The sequence below is a fragment of the Bacillus rossius genome, chromosome 2 (assembly GCF_032445375.1).
Source record: "Bacillus rossius redtenbacheri isolate Brsri chromosome 2, Brsri_v3, whole genome shotgun sequence".
NCBI lineage: Eukaryota > Metazoa > Arthropoda > Insecta > Phasmatodea > Bacillidae > Bacillus > Bacillus rossius.
The window spans coordinates 18,693,253-18,714,852 of NC_086331.1; the positions used below are offsets into that span (position 1 = coordinate 18,693,253).

General features: G+C 38.9%; 1 protein-coding gene and 1 long non-coding RNA gene across 2 annotated transcripts in view; both read left to right on the forward strand.

Annotated features, from left to right (window-relative positions):
• Positions 1 to 4,772, forward strand: part of LOC134529143 (uncharacterized) — a 64,948-nt gene extending 60,176 nt beyond the window's left edge. The window contains exon 3 of the long non-coding RNA XR_010074483.1: positions 4,728 to 4,772. This is a non-coding gene — a long non-coding RNA (uncharacterized LOC134529143). The remainder of the gene's footprint in view (positions 1 to 4,727) is intronic.
• Positions 4,773 to 4,797: 25 nt separating this feature from the next.
• The window catches only part of LOC134529144 (uncharacterized), a 34,263-nt gene continuing 17,460 nt past the window's right edge, over positions 4,798 to 21,600 (forward strand). Inside the window, exons 1-4 of the mRNA XM_063362915.1 lie at positions 4,798 to 4,904; positions 14,113 to 14,263; positions 17,798 to 17,946; positions 21,260 to 21,380. Coding sequence (XP_063218985.1) covers positions 4,856 to 4,904; positions 14,113 to 14,263; positions 17,798 to 17,946; positions 21,260 to 21,380 — 470 coding nt within the window. The 5' untranslated portion in view covers positions 4,798 to 4,855. The remainder of the gene's footprint in view (positions 4,905 to 14,112; positions 14,264 to 17,797; positions 17,947 to 21,259; positions 21,381 to 21,600) is intronic.

The window sequence follows — 21,600 nt, forward strand, 5'->3', positions numbered from 1 at the left end:
TTGTTTTTGTTTATTGATTAATTTTAATAATATTATTTAATTCTCTATAACTATACATTTCCCAAAAACAGTTCTATTTATAAGATTAACAGGTGTCTACTATGACCATACACAGCAGTTTCAAAAAGTCTGGTTGTCCTTGTATATTAAAAATATGTTTGGAGATTAAACATGTGTATGTATATTTACTCGGAAATAGCACGGTGGAAGTCTTGTTGAATTCCAAATGATGCCTAATTATACTGCAAGCCAAAGCGTTGCGAAAGTACAGAGCGAAGCCTTATGAAAGCACAAGGCCAAACCTTATAAAAGCACAAGGCGAAGTCTAAGGAATTTACAAAGTAATACCTTGAGACAGTATAGGAAGTCTTGGGGAATTACAAATCAAAACCTCGAAACAGTACAGGGAGAAGACTTGGGAAATTACAAAGCAAAGCCTTGATACAGTACATGGAGAAGCCTAGGGAAATTACAAAGCAAAGCCTCGAAACAATGCTGGGAGAAGCCTGGAGACAGTACAGGGAGAAGCTTTGGGAAATTACAAAGCAAAGCCTTTCAAAAGTACCAGAAAAGGCCTTGTGAATTTACAAAAAAAGAAAAATCGTTATAAAGATACAAGAGTGGTAACTTTTGTAATTTGGTACAAAGCTCTGTCTTGTAGTCTTACAAGTAATATCCTTGGCAACAGTGTTTTCAAGGATTTTCCTTTTAAAAGTAAAAACATATTTTTCAGTTTTAGTAAGCCTTATTTCCTCCCGTAAATGAATGATGAGACGTATATGGTATATATAAAATGGTTTTTTTAAACCTGCAAATTAAGGGTTAATTGTTGGTCCCAGGCTTGGTGTGTACAATCAAATCAAGTCGATGTCACGTGTTCATTGGGTGCAGCCCCATTTCACCTCTTCAGATCGCACGTGATTTGATCAGATGTTTTTTTATGTGTTGTAATTGGCTTTTAGTTAGGGGCATGCATATTTCGCGAAAAGATTCCGAGACCAGCTGAAAGTCAAAACAATGTAGCACCATCTGTGTTCCGTGATTGGGTGGGTTTCTTTCAGGTACATGTCGATTGTTACAACACCAATCACATGAAGTCAGTGCGGAATCAAACGCGTCCTGAATGGCTCAGTAAAACACGGCGACGACTTCTCTCGCAGACGTCCGCCAATCACAAGGAAGAAACAGCTGGTGCGGGTATACCTTGTTGCAGTCTAGTAGACGTTCAGGTTTTTTCGCGAAAAATGCCTTCCCCTACTTTTAGTCCTTCGGGGCTCGTCAAAAAACTCGCTATCCAACGACCATGATCATTTGCAATCTATACTGTCAGAAAATAATAACACGAATTTCGCAAGTCTCTGCTCGTTGCGTGCTCTGAATTATTTCGTTATAAGCAGAGCCGTCGAGAAGAACCTATGGCTGAGGGGCAAATAATGTCGTTGAGCCCCAATCCTGTAAGAGTTACCGTGACAATAACGGTAAATACGATCTGTGCTTATTGCAGAACTTGTAACGTCTCCTCTGAATTCTATTAACAATATACAGAGACCCGGAAATTTCGCGAATTCTTTTGGCGTCAGACTAAAATTCAAAGCCTTATGTTTGCTTTTCCATTGGCTGACTTCTCAGTGAGAATTATTTATTTTTTCTCGTAAGTCGGCACTACCTGATTCGCTTACTTGTCTCCTAGCTGAGCATGGTTGGTGTACGGTCGCAGAGGGACGTGTCCAAATAACTGTGGTCCAAACATGAACACAGTGCGAGAGTGTGAAGGCTTGCTTTCTCGCGTGAGACCACATGAATCCGCGAAATTCCCGTCCCTCTAACAAATAATACACTTGTGATGTTCGTCCCATCAGGATAAAACCAAGCACTAAGGGGCCCGCCCAGTCAGGGGTGAATGTGTGTCAGTGAGGCGGGACGATAAGCGCGACGCTCGCTGGTGCTTCTAGCGTGGTGTCTCCTGTGCACTGGCGCGCAGTCTTCTCGTGGTGCATAGGACAACCGTGAAATTTGAGCGCAAACCACAACATTAGATGTCAGATAAATGAAGATAAAAGTGTAATGCAAGGCCCTTGGGTGCTTCCAAAAAATAGATACCGGGCTTTTAATGTCTAGTAATAACCCTGAAAACATGGTGTTTTAGACCTTTATTCACTCTACTAAAAAAAATTTTAAAAACGAAATAAGGAACTGGAACCACCCATCCGACCTCACAGACACCGCTCGGATATCTTGAGAGGTTTAAAAATTTCCTCGTTTCTTCTGAAGCTCTGCGCAATGTGTAATGTGCAGAGACCTGTAAAATTCGCGTATTCATTTCGCGATAGGATAGAGTCCAAATACTTTTGACATTATTTTGCTTCAGTGATTGGGCCACAGTTTATCTGAAGGACTCTGGGCCAATGAAAAATCTTTAACAGAAGAATGAGCGAACCACGATCATTCCAGTCAACAGGTGTTACGAGTCGGTAACCAATCAGCAGATGTAATTTGCACGAGTGCATAGAGGATCATAAGTCTATCCTTTAGGAATTTGAAATCGCGAATTTTACAGGTCTCTATTTATGTGTGCCCGGGTAGGCGAGGGCGTTAGAAATAATCTCGAAAGTCAACCGGGTTGGCTATAAGTAGTAACACCCAGGCACGCAGCGGTGAACGTATACTTTGTGGGTCCCTGGGCCATTTAACCTACTCTTTCACGATCCTAATATCATAGGGGTCGTCCATTAATCACGTGATGTTTTTTTAGCAAATTTTTAATCCCCCCTCCCCCCTAGTGATTTGTGGTGAGGTTTCAGATAAACCCCCCCCCCCCCCTCCCCAAATAAATCACGTGTATTTTTTGGTGCAAAATATTTTTAAAGATTTCGGAATATTATCTTTAAATATAGGTATAATCTCATTTAATTCTGGAAAATTACCACACAGTGATAAAAATGTCCAGACACACATTTAGGTTGCAGGTTTATTCTCACTGGCATAAAAATAATAAAGGAAAGGCTTATATGTGATTTACGCATGTATTCGGCGCCAAAATCACAGTCTTATCAATGAATATTTATATTCAATGGTCTTACTGGTGACTGGCAAGCCGAGCCGGGTGGTTCATGTTGCGGCGGCCGGGGATATTGTTGCCTGGCTACGGCGAGTCAAGGTCACGAGTCGCTTTTCGGTTTAGTATAAATCGGGCGGAAAAAAAAATACACGTGATATCTCTCTACACCCCCCCCCCCCTCCCCACTTGTGATATTTCGTGATTTTTCCCGACCCCCTCCCCCCCCCTTTCGAGCCTCACGTGATTAATGGACGATCCCTTACCGAGGGTCCCTACAGTGGGGCTGGGAGCTATAAGAGTAAAAAAAAAACTGCCGGAATGTTTTTAAAAATAAACTTTTAAAAAACCTATGTTTTGATGTTCCTCCTAGTGAAATTCTACTCGGGTTGGTGTTGTTAATTCTAAACATCGACTTCCGGTGAAAATCGCGTGATTATATGAGGGAATATAATCGTTGCAGGTATCTACTACATGGAATCGTTAAAACTCAATTGAAATCGAAATTTCGAATTGGGTGCGATTGTAAAGGAAAGTTGTCGATAACGTGCTTGTTCCTCGCGGGAGAACCAGACAACCAGGCCGGGCGCTGGGGCCGCCCCGGCCAATCAGAGCCCGCAATTTGTTTTTCCTAGCCTAAGTTATTCTAAGTGTGTAAGGGGAGGGTCCAGGTTAGGGGAGGACCTAAGTGTGTCTCAGGCCGAAGCCATGCGGGGTTTTAAACATGCAGTACAAGGGCGCGTGCATTATGTGCTAATAGGGGTTTACTGGCCAGTCAAGGCTGCAATTGGCGCCATGGCTGACGCCCCATTGATAGTCTAGCCTGAAAGCTAATTAATGTGACCCAGGTAAAACCTGCACAGACACAGGGAAAACCCTGGACCGGGTCATGCGGGGATCAAATAAACATGCATTAAAGCAAGCAAGAAAACTACTGGACAAGGGGGAAAAAGGTCCAGGTAAGAAGAGTTGGGCGGGGCAGAAACATCAACCATGCAGGGGTTGGGCGCTTGGGCCTTGCGGCGCGCATTGTTAGAGTTGGGCACGCCTGGGTTATTGTTACCAGGGGTGCATGCGCCCCCAGGGGCGGGCGACTTCACTCGTGGGAAGCCTAAGATGTACATCAAGCTCTGTCCCTGCCCGAACACCCCGGAATATTCACCTTCGGGTTTATTTTGATATATTTATATTTGTCTGTTTATTTTATTGTAGCTATACTAACCTAACCAACCGTCCATAGTGTTTTAAAGTGTTTTAATGTAGCTAACAGAACCGACCACTTTTAATATTTGAATTCATTTTCCCTGGGCTGGCCGAAGGTGAATATTCGGGCGTGTTCGGGCAGGGACAGAGCTTGATGTACATCTTAGGCTCCTCTTCACTCGTCAGCCCAGCCTAGCTGCCTAGCGCAGGGGTAAAGCCGTGGGGGGGGGGGGTGTTAGGGGTTCAACCCCCCCTTCCCTTGGCAAAAAATCTTTAATTAATTTCTTATTCATCACTCAAACCAATTTCATATTAAAATTAATAAAATTTTTACCATTACAATATTTAAATTTAAGTACCGAAAACTGCTAAAATAGCACTATTTTACACCTGCTTTAATACGGGGGGGGGGGATGCTTCTCAACACCCCCCATACACAAATCCTGGCTACGCCACTGTGCCCGGGCAGCCCGCGCGCGCTTATCGCAGCCGAGCGGAAGCGGATGCGCCCGGAGCGGGGCGGATGCAGGACGGCGCCTCCCTCCGACGGCCTCCAGTCGACAGCCGGACAGACCCGGAGGAGACACCAGCGGCGCCATGGTCCGCGTGGAAGTCGTCGTGGCCGCAGTGCTGGCGCGTCTGGCGAGTAAGCGACCTCCGGGATCGAAACTCGCGATGAGTAGAGACACCTGTATTTCACGATTTCATTTCATGTAAAGGTATTTCACAAAACACTGCAGCTTTTTCTAAGAGTCATGGCTAGAGTCCCGGAAATTTCGCGGATTCCTCTGGCCTCAGGATAGGATTCAAAGTTATAGGTGTGCTCGACCCATGTTTACTTTCCCATTGGTTGATTTCTTAGCGAGAACATTTTTATCCTTGTTATTTGGCACTAGCTGATTCGCTTACTTCTCTCCTAGATGGGAATCGTTGGCTCACGGTCGTAGAGGGGCGTGTCCAAACAACTGCGGGCGAATCACGAACACAGTGCGACAGTGTGGAGGTTTGCATTCTAACTTGCGACTAAATTAATCCGCGAAATTTCCGTGGCTGTAGTCATGGCAAATTGTGAGGGTGCAGCAGTACGGTGACCACATTCTCATTGGCCCCGTCAAGAGCGGGACGACACCTCTCACCGACCTCAGCCAATAACCACTAGAGAAAAGCTACAGTATGTTGTGAAATACCTTGACACGAAAAGTATTCGTGAAATACAGGTGTCCCTAGCGATGAGCGATGCATAGGTGCAGGCATTTTCCGCGAAAAGATCTGAACACTTATTAGACTGCAGCAAGGTATACCTTCACCTGTGGTTTCTTCCTTGTGATTGGCGGCCGTCCGCGAGAGAAGTCGTCGACTTATTTGGCCGAGCCACTCAGGACGCGTTTACTTCCGCACTGAATCACTGTGATTGGTGTTGTTACAATCGATATGTGCCTGGGAGAATCTTACCCAATCACGAGAAACACATACGGTTTTACGGTGTTTTAACTTTCATCTAGTCTCGAAATCCTTTCGCGAAATCTGCATGCCCTTAGCGAGGCAAAAAAAAATTGGGTGCAAATGATCTGTAGGTATAGTTGGAGTTTCTTTCTCCTGTAAAATTGGGGAGCTTTTAACATGGGATACAGGCTGCGCAGGCTGCCTGTAGCGATTCCTGCAGTTCTAGTAGTGTGACTGCCCATGTGAGCTTCTTGCCAAGGGTGAGGCCTAAGTATTTTACTGAGTTTACATAAGGGATGACTTGGTTAAAAATGTTTATTTCTCTGTCAGGAACAGTGCGTTTTTTTGTTAAAATTTGTAAGGCCTGGTCTCACACTCCATGTTTATTTCTTATAATTTTTTACTCATTACTTCTATTCAAGGGCTATTTATAACATTTTTAACAAGTCGATCCCGCCCTTGCATTTTATTTAAACAGATAATTATTTAGTGTAATATGAACAAATGCAAGGACGGTATCGAGTTAACCACTTTAAAAATGTCAACAAAAAAATTTACATGGCTGTGAGGAACATAAGGGCCATTTATAACATTTTTAACAAGTCGATACCTCCCTTGCATTTTATTCAAACAGAAAATGCTTTAGTGTAACATCAACAAATGCAAGGACGGTATCGAGTTAACCACTACAAAAATCTCAAAAAAAAAAAATTCTACATGGCTGTGAGGAACATAGCCTTGAGGTATTTAACTGTAAAATTATTCCGGTAGCTCTACTGCATTTTTTTTCTGTGTCACGAATTTTACACTAGACATTTGCTAAAAGTTATTTTCGAGTTGTGATAGGTCACGCAAGTTATTGTAATTAAGAGCACTTGTGTAACATTTTACTGTTATCTTGATAAGTATTTAGTAAAAAATTATTTGTTGATAAAATGTAAGGCGAAGCGGACAAGGCAAGAGAAGTTTCGTGATAAATTTGCCGGGAAAACCTTTAAAAAATAGTCATACCAAAGAAAATTAAATAACCAACGGATCGGGTAATACCGAGCCTTAAAGAGGCCCCGCCTAGTCAAGAGTGTGTGTATGTTAGTGAGGCGGGATGATAAGCGCGACGCTCGCTGGTGCTTCTAGCGCGGTGTCTCCTCTGGACTGGCGCGCAGTCTTCTCATCGTCACAGGATAACTGTGAGATCTGAGCGGTGACCGTAACATTATATGGCCGAGAAATGAAGATAAAGGTGTAATGAAAGTCCCTTAAGTGCTTTCAAGATTCTGTACCGGTTGTTTTACGCCTAAATATCACTCTGAAAACACGCCCTTTATCCATTTTATCTCTTCTAAAAATTGAATTAGAAAATTTAATCCGGAAACAAAGCTACTTATCGGCCCTCAACGAATTCTTAAATGCTTTTCGTAATCAGACTCTACACGGATATCTAGTTTCCAAATAGCGTGGTTTTCCCTGAAGCTCTGCACACCGTAGGGCCTGTGTGTGCCCAGGTAGGCGGGGCCTTGACCAATCACAATCACGTTTGTCGCATATATGTGACGTCAACGCGATAATATTCGCGGCAGTGATATGTTGCTGAAAAGAGCATCAGAATTTTGTTTAAGAATGAAGGTTAAACATGTGCGTTGGTAATACAATACATTATATCTCGTGTAATTTTAATTTTCCGTTTAATAAATTCGTTTCGCGAATTTTTTAAAAACGTCACGTACAACAAACTTTTTGAATAAATATAAAATTAGGACTTAACTTTTTTTCTCAAATAACTTAATTAAAAGTAACTTGTCTTTGAACGCCTGTCGCAAATATAGAACAACTATATAGTGGCAAGTAACATTTTACACTTCATTGTTTGTTTCGGTTTGTCGCTTAGTTCGAAACCGCTGGTCCAAAATGTTGCGATATTTAGCTGTCGCATCGCGTCTGACGTCGCTCTATCGTGATTCCAGCACGAGTGTGTGTATTCTGTGGAGTATTAAAAACCCATCTAGGGGTCACGCAGTTCTATTTGTAACTGTCTCATCCTCGGCATTTATTGTTTTATTGAAAATCATATGAATCAAATTTACCTGCCTTCTAATTACGTTATGATTTTTTGACAATAATTTCCGACAGGAATAAAAAATGTCTTTCATCTAGGGTTGGGTGTCACTTCGGCCGAGAATTTGACACCGCTTAGAACTAGTAAACTATGAAAGCTACAGAGTTGAAGTAAATATGTCTTAGTAGAGCAGGCTTTTCTTGTGGTCGTTACGTATGACTTACCCGGTGTGTATAAAATAATAAAAAATATATATTATTGATTTTAAAAGTTGTGTTCTATTTCTCGAAATTTGTTTTCTATCCAAAGCCGAGATCTGGTAACACAGCTTCTTATTTAAAGATGTAAAATCATCACGAATTACTGAAAAATGGAGAGTAATAATAAACTCATACCAGCAATCAGGCCAAGTTCGATCAAAAAATGCAATTGAAATCAGTTGGAGACAAATGTAGATGGAGCAATAGGAGCACTTAGAGCAACTGGAGTATTTGGAGCAATTGGAGCAGCTGGAGCACTTTGAGAAATTGGATCACTATAGAAATTGGAGCATTTGGAGCATTGAAGTTTTTGGTGCAGTTGGAGATTTGGAGCTCATGGGGCAATTTGAGGATTGGAGCACTTGGAAATTTGGAGCACTTGGAGATGTTTGAGCAGTTGGAGCACTTAGAGCAATTTGAGCACTTGGAGCGATTGGAACAGTTAGCGCTGTTGGAGCAATTGGATCACTGGAGCTTTGAAACACTTGTAGTTGTTGGACAATTGGAGCAATTAGAGCATTAGAGCTGTTGGAGCTATTGGAGCTTTGGAGCTCTTGGAGCAATTGGAGCATTGGAGCAGTTGGAGCTTTAGAGAAATTGGAGCTGTTGGCGCAATTTAAGCATTGGAGCATTAACTTCTGGAGCCAATGACTGTTGGAGCAAAATATGGATCCAAAGAGTGTTGGAGGCAATGAAGTTTGGAGGCAATCACTTTTGGAGCCACAGACTGTTGGAGCTAAAGAATTTTGGAGTTATTGTGTGTTCATTGCGTGTCCATAACATGCCATGCATGTGAATTGTATGTTCATTTCGTGTGTACCGTGTGGTTATTGCGTGTCCAGTGTGTGTTCATTGTGTGTTGGGTCTGTGTTTTGTGTATGCGTTGTGTGTCCATTGTGTGTATTGTGTGTTCATTGAGTGTTCGGTGTGTGTATTGTGTGTTCATTGAGTGTTCGGTGTGTGTATTGTGTGTTCATTGCGTGTCCAGTGTGTGTATTGTGTGCTCGTTGCGTGTTCGATGTGTGTATATTTGTTGTGTTCGGTGTGTGTATTGTGTGGCCATTGCATGTCCTGTGTGTGTATTGTGTGTCCATTGCATGTCCTGTGTGTATTGTGTATTCATTGCATGTGAACAGTGTGTTTATAGTGTGTCCAGTGTGTGTCCATTGTGTATCTTGTATGTGTGTACTGTGTGTCCATTGCGTTATCTGTGTATGTACTGTGTGTTCATTACACGTTTACTGTGTAATCATTGCATGTACTCTTTGTGTGCTGTGTCCATTGCTGTACATACAGTATGTATACTGTATGTTCATTGCGTGTGTACTGTGTTCATTTTGTGTGTTATTTGTGTTCATTGCATGTTTATTGCGTGTTCATTGTGTGTATTGCGTGTCCATTGCATTTTCGGCGTGAGTATTGTGTGTTCATTGCATGTAAAATGTGTGTATTGAATGTTCTTTTATTTTGTTGAATGTGTGTCGTTTCGTTAAATGTTTGTAATCATGACTGAAGTCAAGTCATGATTTTCCTCTTTGTTCGAAGACGTCTGGTATAAACGTGTGACACTGGACATGAAATGTTGAAAATATTCGTCACGTAGCATAGAAAAATAACTTTTGATTCGGATACGCTTAAACTATACGCCTAACATTGTACAAGACCTGGTTGGAACATATTCCAAGTATCGAAAAATTAGATCTATATGGTAGGCACAGAGACAACATATTTATTTCGTAGGACAGGAATCTTGTATAGAGTGGTTTTTCGTAAAGATAATGATTAAAGAACTCTACGAAATGTAATGGGCAACATAATTAAAATTTTATTTTAAGCTTTAGTTACACTTATCACTGGCCGAGAATCAAACCAAGAACGTAAATCTATCGAATCAATCTTATATCAATAGACATATTTTTAAAAATGATTTTTAGAATTTTTCAGAATTTATATCTTAATTATTACGAATTTCCAAGATGGTGGTCCATATGTCATAAACGGCCTACTGAAGGCTGGTAGACTAGGAACCTAAGCTGATTTTATGATTGTTCTACATTTTTTATTCAATAATTTTTTTTACGTAGGTTACCTATTTTTTTTCATCGACCAGATATCGAACCCAGGACAGTAATCGATTTTTAAATTATTTTAAGATTTTTTCTCGAATATTTAGCTTAATAATTACAGATTTTCAAGATCCCACCTAAATGTCAAGATGGCGGATACAATGTCAGTTGACTGTTATAACTGATTCCTGCACTCTAGCGGATAAAAATTAAACTAATATGTCGGCAACACGCACTGGCAGACAGTGTACGCTAGCGCTCCTGGTATCGTTTACTAAAAATAAGATGGCGGTGACGAAATCTAGCAGGTTATGTGTGTTAACGGGGACGCGGAAGACTGCCATATCGGAAATATTCCATAATGACAGTATTACGCCTGGCCTCTTCGAAAAAGGCGGAAAAGTACCATAACGGAAATCTGCCATAAGTTCAAAGGACGAGGCGGAATTCTACCATATTTCCTTATACACTCCATGGAATGAGTACAGCTGCTTTGCTCTCGAAGTAGTGTATAGAATACATCGATAGGTAGCACTGTTAACCCCCTAGCTGTTTCTTAGGTTAACTTCAAAGGCTACAGATAGCGCTTCTGACTGTTACTTTCTGTAGTTCCAGTCATAAATCAACTTAACAGATCGCGCACTCATAGAAACAAATGTTTAAAAAAATGGGTTATAGGAAGTTGCACTGTATACTTATAGCCCCGATCTGTAAAAATAAAAAATATGGTACTTTTCCTCCTGTTTTGACGGGGGAGGTGGGGCGACGAAAGACTGCAATGCTGGAAAAATACCATACTGGAAGACTGCCATACTGAAAAACTGCCATACTGGAAGACTGCCATACTGAAAAACTGCCATACTGGAAGACTACCATAATCGAATAATTTCGTCTGGGGGCGACGGAAATCTACCATAAGTTAAAACGCGACCATACAGTCCTAATACTCGAACGACATGAGTAAATTACGTTTATTATCTTAAAAAGAATTTGAATAAATAAGCAACATGCAAAGTGTTATGAGTCTAGTTAACGTTTTAACTCCAAGTCACTAGTTAAAATGAAATGCAATCTAGTGACCAAAAATCTCAATTCCCTGACAACCGACGGTTAAGTAAGTAAAATATTGCATTATCTCTCTCTCTCTCTCTCTATATATATATATATATATATATATATATATATATATATATATAAAACAGATTTACACCTATGTACTGACTCATCACGATATCTCAGGATCCGTAAGGCCTAGAGACTTGAAATTTGGTAGGAATATTCCTTTCGCCGAGTAAAGGTCAGCTAAGATTGGATATTACGAAATTCCATCCGCAAGGGGGGTTGCGGTGGCGTTAATAAAAAAAAAATCCACATTTTCAAACTTTAGCTCTTATAGGTATAAAACTTGGCCAGAATATTGTTTTTGGCATGTTAAAATTGACCAAGAACGAATTTGATGAAATTCCACCCACTTAGGGCTGTGCGGGGGCGTTAAAAAAAATTACTTTAAATCTATAGCTCCTACACATTTTAAGTTTGGCGAAATTATTATTTTTGTCATCTTGAGTTCAACTGAAAACGAATTTTACGAAATTCCATCCACGAAGGGGATTGCGGGGGCGTTATAATAAAAATAAAAATAAAATATTAATTACAGTTCGGGCTATAATGAATAATAAAATCAAGACTGGAGATAGTACAGGGAGAAGCTTTGGGAAATTACAAAGCAAAGCCTTTCAAAAAGTACCAGAAAAGGCCTTGTGAATTTACAAAAAAAGAAAAATCGTTATAAAGATACAAGAGTAGGTAACTTTTGTAATTTGGTACAAAGCTCAGTCTTGTAGTCTTACAAGTAATATTCTTGGCAACAGTGTTTTCAAGGATTTTCCTTGTAAAAGTACAAACATATTTTTCAGTTTTAGTAAGCCTTATTTCCTCCCGTAAATGTATGATGAGACGTATATGGTATACATAATCGTTTTTGAGACTTGCAAATTTAGGTTTAATTCTTGGTCCCAGACTTGGTGTGTACAATCAAGTCGATGTCACGTGTTCATTGGGTGCAGCCCCATTTCACCTCTTCAGATCGCACGTGATTTTATCAGATGTTTTTTTTATGTGTTGGAATTGGCTTTTAGTTAGGGGCATGCATATTTCGCGAAAAGATTCCGAGACGAGACCAGCTGAAAGTCAAAACAATGTAGCACCATCTGTGTTCCGTGATTGGGTGGGTTTCTTTCAGGTACATGTCGATTGTGACAACACCAATCACACGAAGTCAGTGCGGAATCAAACGCGTCCTGAATGACTCAGTAAAACAAGGCGACGACTTCTCTCGCAGACGTCTGGAAATGATATGTTATTGCAACTATCACCGTCAGAAGCGCTATCTGTAAACTTTAAAGTTAACCTGAGAAACAGCTAGAAGGTTTACAGTGCTACCTACCGAGTATTCTATACACTACTTCGAGGACAATGCTGCTGTACTCATTCCATGGAGGGTGTAAGAAAATATGGCAGAATTCCATCTCGTCCTTTAGACTTATGGCAGGTTTCCGTTATGGTACTTTTCCGCCTTTTTCTAAGAGGCCAGGCGGAATACTGTCATTATGGTAGTCTTCCGATATGGTATTCTTCCGTCGTTCCGTGTTAACTAGCATTCCTGGTAGCATGTATTAAAAAAGAAATATGACGTCTCGGTTATGAACAGGTGATGATATTATTCCTTCAAATTAAAAAAAAAGATACATTCCAAATATGTGTGTTATTTTTTTATGAACCTTATTTATATCTCAGTCTGGTAATTGTCTCGATGGTCCTGCGTACAAAGGCGTATGTTTTCCAATACAGAGTTCCTAGCGGTCAAGGTTTAAAATTAATTACAATTATTATACGCTTATAAATATCCTTTTAATATGGTTGACACTGTAGCCTAGTGTGGATCTATTTCACTTTTTATATTTAATGTTTTACTAAGGAACTCAGATGAATTGCGATTTTTTTTAGACTTTGTATAAATTTTTGGTCTGAAAGTATTTTAATTTTTTATGTATTTGTTTTTAACTTGTATAAACAATCATTGTTATTTGTTTGAACACAGGAAATGCATGTTGTATGTAGTCAAACATGTAATTGACATTTATTTTTACGTTTGTTTTTGTATGCAACTAAATATAATAAATACATTTTTAAAAAAATTGTCAAAGCACTGAGCTGGTGGTCTGTCGGTCCAGGGTTCGAATACCCTCACCTCTGAAATATTTTTATTCATTTAAATATTTTAAGGAACCACCATAAGAACTAACATAAAACTATTTTTACAGTAGAAGTAGCCAATACCGAGAAAAGTATAAAAGTATGACTATCCACGATGATAGTGAACCTAGCAGCCCACACCTTCACAACTGCGAACCACTCTACAGGATTGCGGATAAAAAAAGAGACGAAAGTACCCGAAGATTGACGACCTGGTCCTGATATTAGGCATCCAGCGAGGGAAAGGTCCGAAATTGGCCGATTCTGAATATTGACAAGCCGCCACAAGAATCCACCACAAAATCGTAGTTCCATAAGAATAACATTGTCTCAGACTCGGATATTATACACTACTATTATTAACTGTTGCTAAACAAATAAAATAACTTCTATAAAATAAGGGATTTTGAAATATGTGCTTTTTCCCACCGAACCCATAATTGTTATAGAATTTTTTCTTTACTTAAGGGACGGTAGATATGCATAGAAAATAGTTGCCATATTTAATAAGTATTTTAATTATTAGATAAATTTTCTTGAAACCTCATTTGGAACATAGGTTGCTGCAATGCCCTAGTGCAAGGCAGATTGGCACCAATGTTGTACACTACACAAACTAGTATATAGCACACATACAAACACACCAATACACAAACATACACACACATATACATGAATAAAATCTTGTATTCGACGAAATTAAAAATAAAATGCTCTACAGCGACGTATTTGTATAATTGACGTACAAATAAAGCTCTTTGCGTTTATCTGTTTCAGTTTGCGATTGCCAAGATAGTGGCAGCTCGGACGACAACGACGATGACATCGCGTGCTTGCCCAAACTAGCTGACAGGTGTTTCTCGGATCTGTACACCGACATATCACAATATTTGACGGATAGGTCTGCGAGCCCAGCAGAGCTGTGTAGGTAAGTTTAAAAAACTAACTCGTATATATAAAATTCTATTCATAGGTACCATTAAGTCGTGAGGATGGTCACATGAGTAAGCTGCAGAAAAACACATGTTTTACACAGTGAGGAAATCACTATATTGCGATCAGTTTTCTCCAAACATTATGAACATTACAGGTTAGAGTCAAGACATAATCCAGGATAGTTTGCTTCCGAGAAATTTCCTTCGACGCGTTCTTATTTGGTATAGAGCTACCATACGCCTTTACAAAATGGTGAAAAATTTGGGGCATAATTTTAATTGGCGGCAGGAAATGCCAAAATAAGAAACTTTTTCTTAGGAGCATATGTCCGAAAATGAAACTGCAATGTTACAGGCACTCACCCTTCGTGGTATGGAACTCCAAGTAGTGGGCAGTCTCTGATTTAAGACAGACTAAGGTCTAACTATTAATGACATGTCTGTTATGAAAGACTCTTGTTAAATGCGCACTGCTTGTGCTGCAATTCCTCTCGCCACCCCGTACAACATGCATTGCTATTGCTGTTATCCCAGCACTGTACTTACTAACAGTCCACACACAATGGGTGAAACTCCCAAAAGCCAAACGTGTAAACGTACCATAACGCACAATTCACTGTGCTGTACACCAGGCTGCTGGTTCCTTGAGCTAACTCCAGGCGTCTGCGTTCAGCTCGTCTCCTGGTTCCCGCTTTTGAACGCCACTGCGCTGCGATCGCGCGTCCTCTCAGCCAATGGAGTAGTCCCGATATGCGCGCGTAATTCAAATTTGCGCGCTACTGTCAGCGCCTGTGAATTTGCAGGGTTTCGTTTCCGGACACTCGTTCATTGCCAAAATTCGCTTGTTTTGGCATCTCCGGCAACCCTATAAATTAATGCTCAGCAATTTGTGAACACTCTTGTACACTGTGGATAGCAGTGGTAAGCCAGCACATACAGTAAACTGTCCTATTTCACCCTGCTGATCTGGGTCATTATCCCGTGGAAGTGAAGGAAGTTTTCCCACCAACTTTCGGTCTGCTCACGCATGATGAGTGGTCTGTTTACTCGCCTTTCTCACAAAAAAAAAAACTTATGTATACTTTTACTAAAGATTCCTTTCGAAGCCTGTTGCCAAGAAATAAATGTAACGCTACACGAAATATATTATAACGTTGTACAACACATGGCTATGGTTATTTTTGCATATATGAAATACGTATTTCGAGATAGTATATACTAAGTATTTCTTACGAAATTTGGTGCATGAATTCATATTTTAATTGATGTTTCATTCGAGCAAAATTTATTTTAACCGTGGAAAAGATAATCGAATATTCAATCATTTGATTTTATTTTGTTCTATCGTGCGCAGTTATTACTTGAATCTATTCAGGGAACGGTTTACAAATAACTTTAGCTGTTGGAGGTACTGGGACAACACAAAGCACACATTCCCGGTTAATATTCCGAACCCAGTATTACAACGAACACTATTTTGTAGTGGTCCAGTTGTTTTAATGTAAATGTAGAAATTTACTCATATTTGTAATTTTACATGAATATTTCTGTTTGATTTACAAAAAATTTGGTTGTCTGTAAAGTCGGTTTACGGACGATAGTTTAACGTGACGTCATAAAAAACATTGATGAAATGACTGCATACTTTTATGAATAAAATTGAATCATATTTATTGAATTATCACTATTTTGTATGGATACAAAGGAGTGAAATGAAATGTACAATTTAATTAATAAATTTACTTTTATTTGCATTCATTAATTCAAATATATTTATTACTTTTGAAATGTTGCGTGCGCCGTATTTACTTTTACAAGTACAAAAAAAAAATTCGCAGCTGCCGGTAATCGTACAGACAACCTTATAATTGGTAGTCAGCCATGCTAACCGCACTGCCACGAGGCCATATTGAAAATTATAGTTTCAGATGTTATAAATTAATAATATTCCACGCACGATATTTGTTTGAATTTCTTTTAACTAGCATATTCTCTGTTGAACTCGAAATATTTACACGCTCGTGGGCTCATAACTATAATACGGTGTGTGATTTAGTTGATCAAATAATAACTCATGACAAATAATTACCAATGTCAAACTAAAACATGAAAAGTATCATACCAGCAATAAATATTTAGTTACACAGCTAAAACAATACTCATACAACACTGTTTAAATATACTGATTTACAGTAGTAATTAAAATAATACGTACTTGTAAGAACGCCATTTCCTTGCGAATATACTCCCGTGGCGCGGTGCTCAACAATAACCTCGAACCCCGCTATGTTGTCGTCTGCCCCAAGCCGTGTGTGGCGACATGCGCAGGCATGATCCAACCAGCGCGACCCGCCTATCCCTGCAGTATGGCGGGGTTAAACCGGAGCAGTACGCCGCCACGTGCCGGCCGAGTTCTTTGTACCGTCCGCAACATACCATAGAGATGCCACGCATGCGTAAACACATCCGTAGTGGGACATCCGTAGTGGGACATCCGTAGTGGGACAATTTTTCGTGCGTGCAGCCAGCGTTCATCGATTTATTAGACGTTGTCACGTCAAAATAATACAATGCAATAAGGCGATCCGGGTTCAACTCCCGCCGGGTTCGCACTCAGATTTGTCACAAGTTGGAAACGTGGCAGACGTTGCTGTGAGCTGGTGGCTTGTCTAAGGGTGCTCTCGTTCCCCTCAGCTGTTCATTCCGTCAGTGCTCGTCGGGTCACTCCGCGACCTACGAAGTATTCTCTGAATACTTCATCCACGTGGTAGGCTTGGCTGAGCACCTACTTTAGGCAGTCTCCTTGGGTTTCTTCAGCCAGTCAGATGTCAGAATTAACGTGTTCACGACCCTACTAACTTGCATAAACCTACTTAAAAATCGTTGTGTAACGTCTCTCGAAATTTACAGTTCGCAGAAACCATTGAATAATTAGAGCTGACTACTAAAATTCGGTAACTGAATGGCCATGATTCATGCACAAACAGGAATGCGCCCAAAACAGAAAATTCATTAAAACATAATCTTTAGTGTTGTATTTTTATGTTGTACCTAAGAATTCAAAAATCGAGAAACCACTTTACCACAGCCAAAAATTAAGTAAAATAGTTTTTAAAACAGGTTTGCACCGCTACCAAAATTTTCGTAATGGTAAAATAATTTTTAGTGCCATCAAAACATTTCTTAATTACAGGACAATTGGGCTGTTACTAATAAAACACTTCGTAGAGAAAAAAATATTGGTTTGTTGCAAACACAAAATATTTTGTGAAGTTCAGATAAAAATAAATATCTTGTGGTCGCAACAAAACGTTTATTTTGAGCCATTGCTTTCTATGGTAATTTCCCTCATAACAGTGACTTGATGTAAGCTTTTGGACATACGCCATTGCTAAGCACATCTCTTTTCCGAATTCCTCAGAGAAATATGCATATCGGGTCCATACCGGACATTGATATTATCTTTCAAAGATAACCTCATAACAATGGCTGTATTTTCTGTTTGTTTATGTTCCTACGACACGCAGTGCTGCCAACGACGGACTCCAGTGTGCGTCGACAATCATAGATGGCGACTGTAACGCTAAAGACGGCAGAGGCAACTTCGACATGTGGATGAGTGGCTTGAATGCAGTCTACGATAACTTCTGCCAAGAACCTTACGAGTCTTTGAGATGTGAGCATCTACCACGCTAACTCCTACTTAGATGATCGGTTTCTTCAGCTGCTTTAGTTGGTATTTACAGCCAGTATATTGTGTCTTGTTTGGTTCTATTTTACTGTATTTTATATGCAGTTTCATTTACACATATTTGAATGATAAAGAAAAATCTGCTTTCTGAAATTTTTGGTCAGTTAGTATTTGTTTCAAGCTTCCAGTCTCCGAAACAATTGTAGAGTTCTATTTTACTCTAATTTATATGTGGTTAAATTTAAACATATTTAAATCATACAGAAAAATTGACTTTCTGTAATTTTTGGCAAGATATTAATTGCTTCAAGCTTACAGTCTCCGGAGGAAGTATAATTGGTTAGAATCGACTCATTGGTACCTAAAAGTGTGATGAAAGTTTAGCTAGTCTCAAAAAACTTATTTTAAGAAGTTGTATTAAACTATTCCCAATATTCGGCAAAGTCACAAAACGCAAAATTAAATCAGTGTAGCAGTTCGTTGCTAAATACCTAAAAACTCAGACCTGGTGAAAATATTCCCCCTTAAAATGCATTTGTTTTTCATAACACGCCCTAAACCTTTGTGTAACAACCACAGTACCATAAAATCTCGCTAGTTGTCGCCGTACTGGCTGATCGGAAGCTACACTTTCCCGTTGGAACGGAAACACATATACATCAAAGTAACAAATGGCAACAGTCACTGCCATTGGTCGGCGCTCGCAAGCGATTCGAACAGAAGCACGCAAACGCCCGCCAATGGCGTAGCCAAGTATTCTGATCGTGAAGAGCACAAAGATCCTAACTAAAAAATTAATTATAATTGTTAAATCCAGTTCATAAATATTGACTCCCATTGTCCTAGAATTAGTTCTGATATTTTTGAAGTGAAAACTTACATGAGAAGGTTTGGATATGGAGTAAATTCATGTAGGTCGTCGTCGACATGGTCACGTGACATGTTAACGATAACACTATATATGTTCCTATTAGTATAACTTATTGCGCTTTTAAATCTTAAGTATACGATCACTGTGCAGTAAAACATGAGTATAAAATATATTAGTATTCTCATATAGGTATTTAGCTTGAATAACGAAGAAATCGGAGTCTTTGTAGCAATATAACCTAAAAATGAAGAACATCATTATTTATTTTTTAATACCTACAATTACTATGCAATGCGTATTTTATAGTAATTTAGGAGTCATTTTACTAACGTGATAAAACAAATTTGTTGTGTGATAATATTTTTTCGTAAAAATTGCGAAAAGGTTTTCACTTCTGTCGGCACTCCTCATGACTGCTTTGAAATTTTTTAACAAGTAATATCTTGAATCCCCAGAGCATGAGTTTGGAGCTATGTATATTTTATACCTTTTACAAATTTTACGTGTTTTATAAACAACTGTTACACATCTTAAGTGCTGGGTGAGAACTCAATTCTCAAATTAATTAATTAACTTTCAGGGGAAAATTCCCCCTCCCCCTTCACAATTCTAGATGCAACATTTGCTAAACTACTGATGTGGACGATGTGGACTAAAGTTTGACTAAAGTGTATGCTTCAACTACACTGACTGAGACGTAGAAAATGGAGAATATGGTCTAACAACGCAATACCACCAGTGCCGGAAATACATTGTAGCCTACTTGCCGAACGCGCACCACTTAAAAACTGATGCTACAAATTTCTGAAAAGTGTTTGAATAAGCACAGCAGTAAGCTAACAGCGTCTATTTAATATGGAATCTTTGCATTGTTCTCGCATTTTAACTCTGATTTTTTTTTGGAGAATCGAATATGAATAATGTAGCCCATGCATTTTTCTCCTAGCTGTCAGCGAAAATACAATAATACTTGAATGTGATGGTTGAGAAAGACTGGGAAAACGATTAAAAATATTTTCTGGAAAAAATAACTTATGTATAAACACAATTATAAAGTGATTTCTAAGGATGATATACGTCTTTGAAGTTGGAGCTGAACTAACTAGTTTATTGCAAAAAATTAAGAAAGTTTATAAGATGTTATAGGATGGAACACTAAGTTAATGGATAAAGTTTAACTGTTAAACTTTCTGCAACCACCGGAAATATTTTCACTGTGTTAAAATTAAGTAGTTCATTAAAATAATCATGAGTACATGAAGTAACAAAAATGTGTGGGGAAAATGGGTACTACCTCAATTGTTTCAGTAAAACCAATTTACACTAGCAATAAGTTTTAGGTTGATAGTGGAACTTGGTTCAAATAAACATCTAGACGCTAAGTGTTTCATCTGCATATTTTGTTATGTTTTTTTCCATAAACAATTTGTTCAACTCCAGCTTCAAGAACACTAGACCATATGCTGTGTGTATTAGCAGTTACATGTTTTTAACTGATATTTCGTAACGAATCTACGGCTCAAGTTGGTCAGTCGAAGTCATACTCATCCTGTGTATTTATAGTCATAGTTGTTAATCATAAAAATATAAAAAATAACATTAAAAAAGAGGCTTGAGAATTAAATGGATTCATAATGTAGTAAATTATACTTGAAGCATATACAACTTCACATAGAGTGCTTTTGACACGCGCCTGATGGATCTGGGCCAGTAATAAACAAGCAGATAAGGTGTTTACCCACATGCGTTTAACATGCGATACCAAAGGATGCAATCTCAGTTTTGGTAAAAAAAACTATAAAAAAGGCCGGAGCAACCAAAAAAAAAGGCTCGTGAAATATTCACAGCTCTATTGACAAGTTTTATTCCTATAATTAAAGTTTAATTATAAATTCTACCTCTGTAAATTCTAGCCTACAAGCAACTTGTGAATTTTTTTTCAACATTTTCTGACCATTATACTTGGCGTTAAAGGTATGAATCTTGAAATTTTTTCTTCGCCACTCTGAAACTGAAATCTTGACTTAAACGCTCTGATATGAAATGTCGATGATGACACTCTCAGTTGGAATCATTGAATTTTAATCAGTAAAATTATAATGAATGTAAAATATGCTTTTAAGTTTTTACTAACTGATAAATCATCGAGTTTCACTATGAATCAATCTGTGCCTGAAAAGAAGAATTAATTTTGTGAATAAGTGTAAATCAAAGTTAAGTCAGTAAGTAGCATTTAGTCAATTATATGAACTGAAGGACTCCACAGACTCAAGTGGAGCAGTTTCAAAACATTTATCACAACTTTTTCGTGGCTTGAAGCAATTTATTATTCTTCGAATTGAGAGCAGAATTATCAATTGAGTTGTAAATATAAACATTTATTACATCACCGCTATTATCGAATACTTACGCATTACCTGTTTCCAGCTTTGACGGAGGACACAAGCTGTTGGAACCTTCAGAAATTTGTGAACTGTGTCGAAGAGGAAACAAAATTAACACATATCATTGATCTTCTACAGCACCAACTGGATATAAATTCTTGCAAGTAAGTACTCTACTTATTTCCTGAACTCCCTTCGTATTTAACACACTCGTAACACACACACACACACACACACACACACACACACACTAAACATGCAATGTACACACAATTACACACACAATGAATACGCAATTGACACGCAATGGACACGCAATAAACACACGTACACACTAGCAATGGACCCACAGTACATACAAGACACGCAATGAACACACAGTAC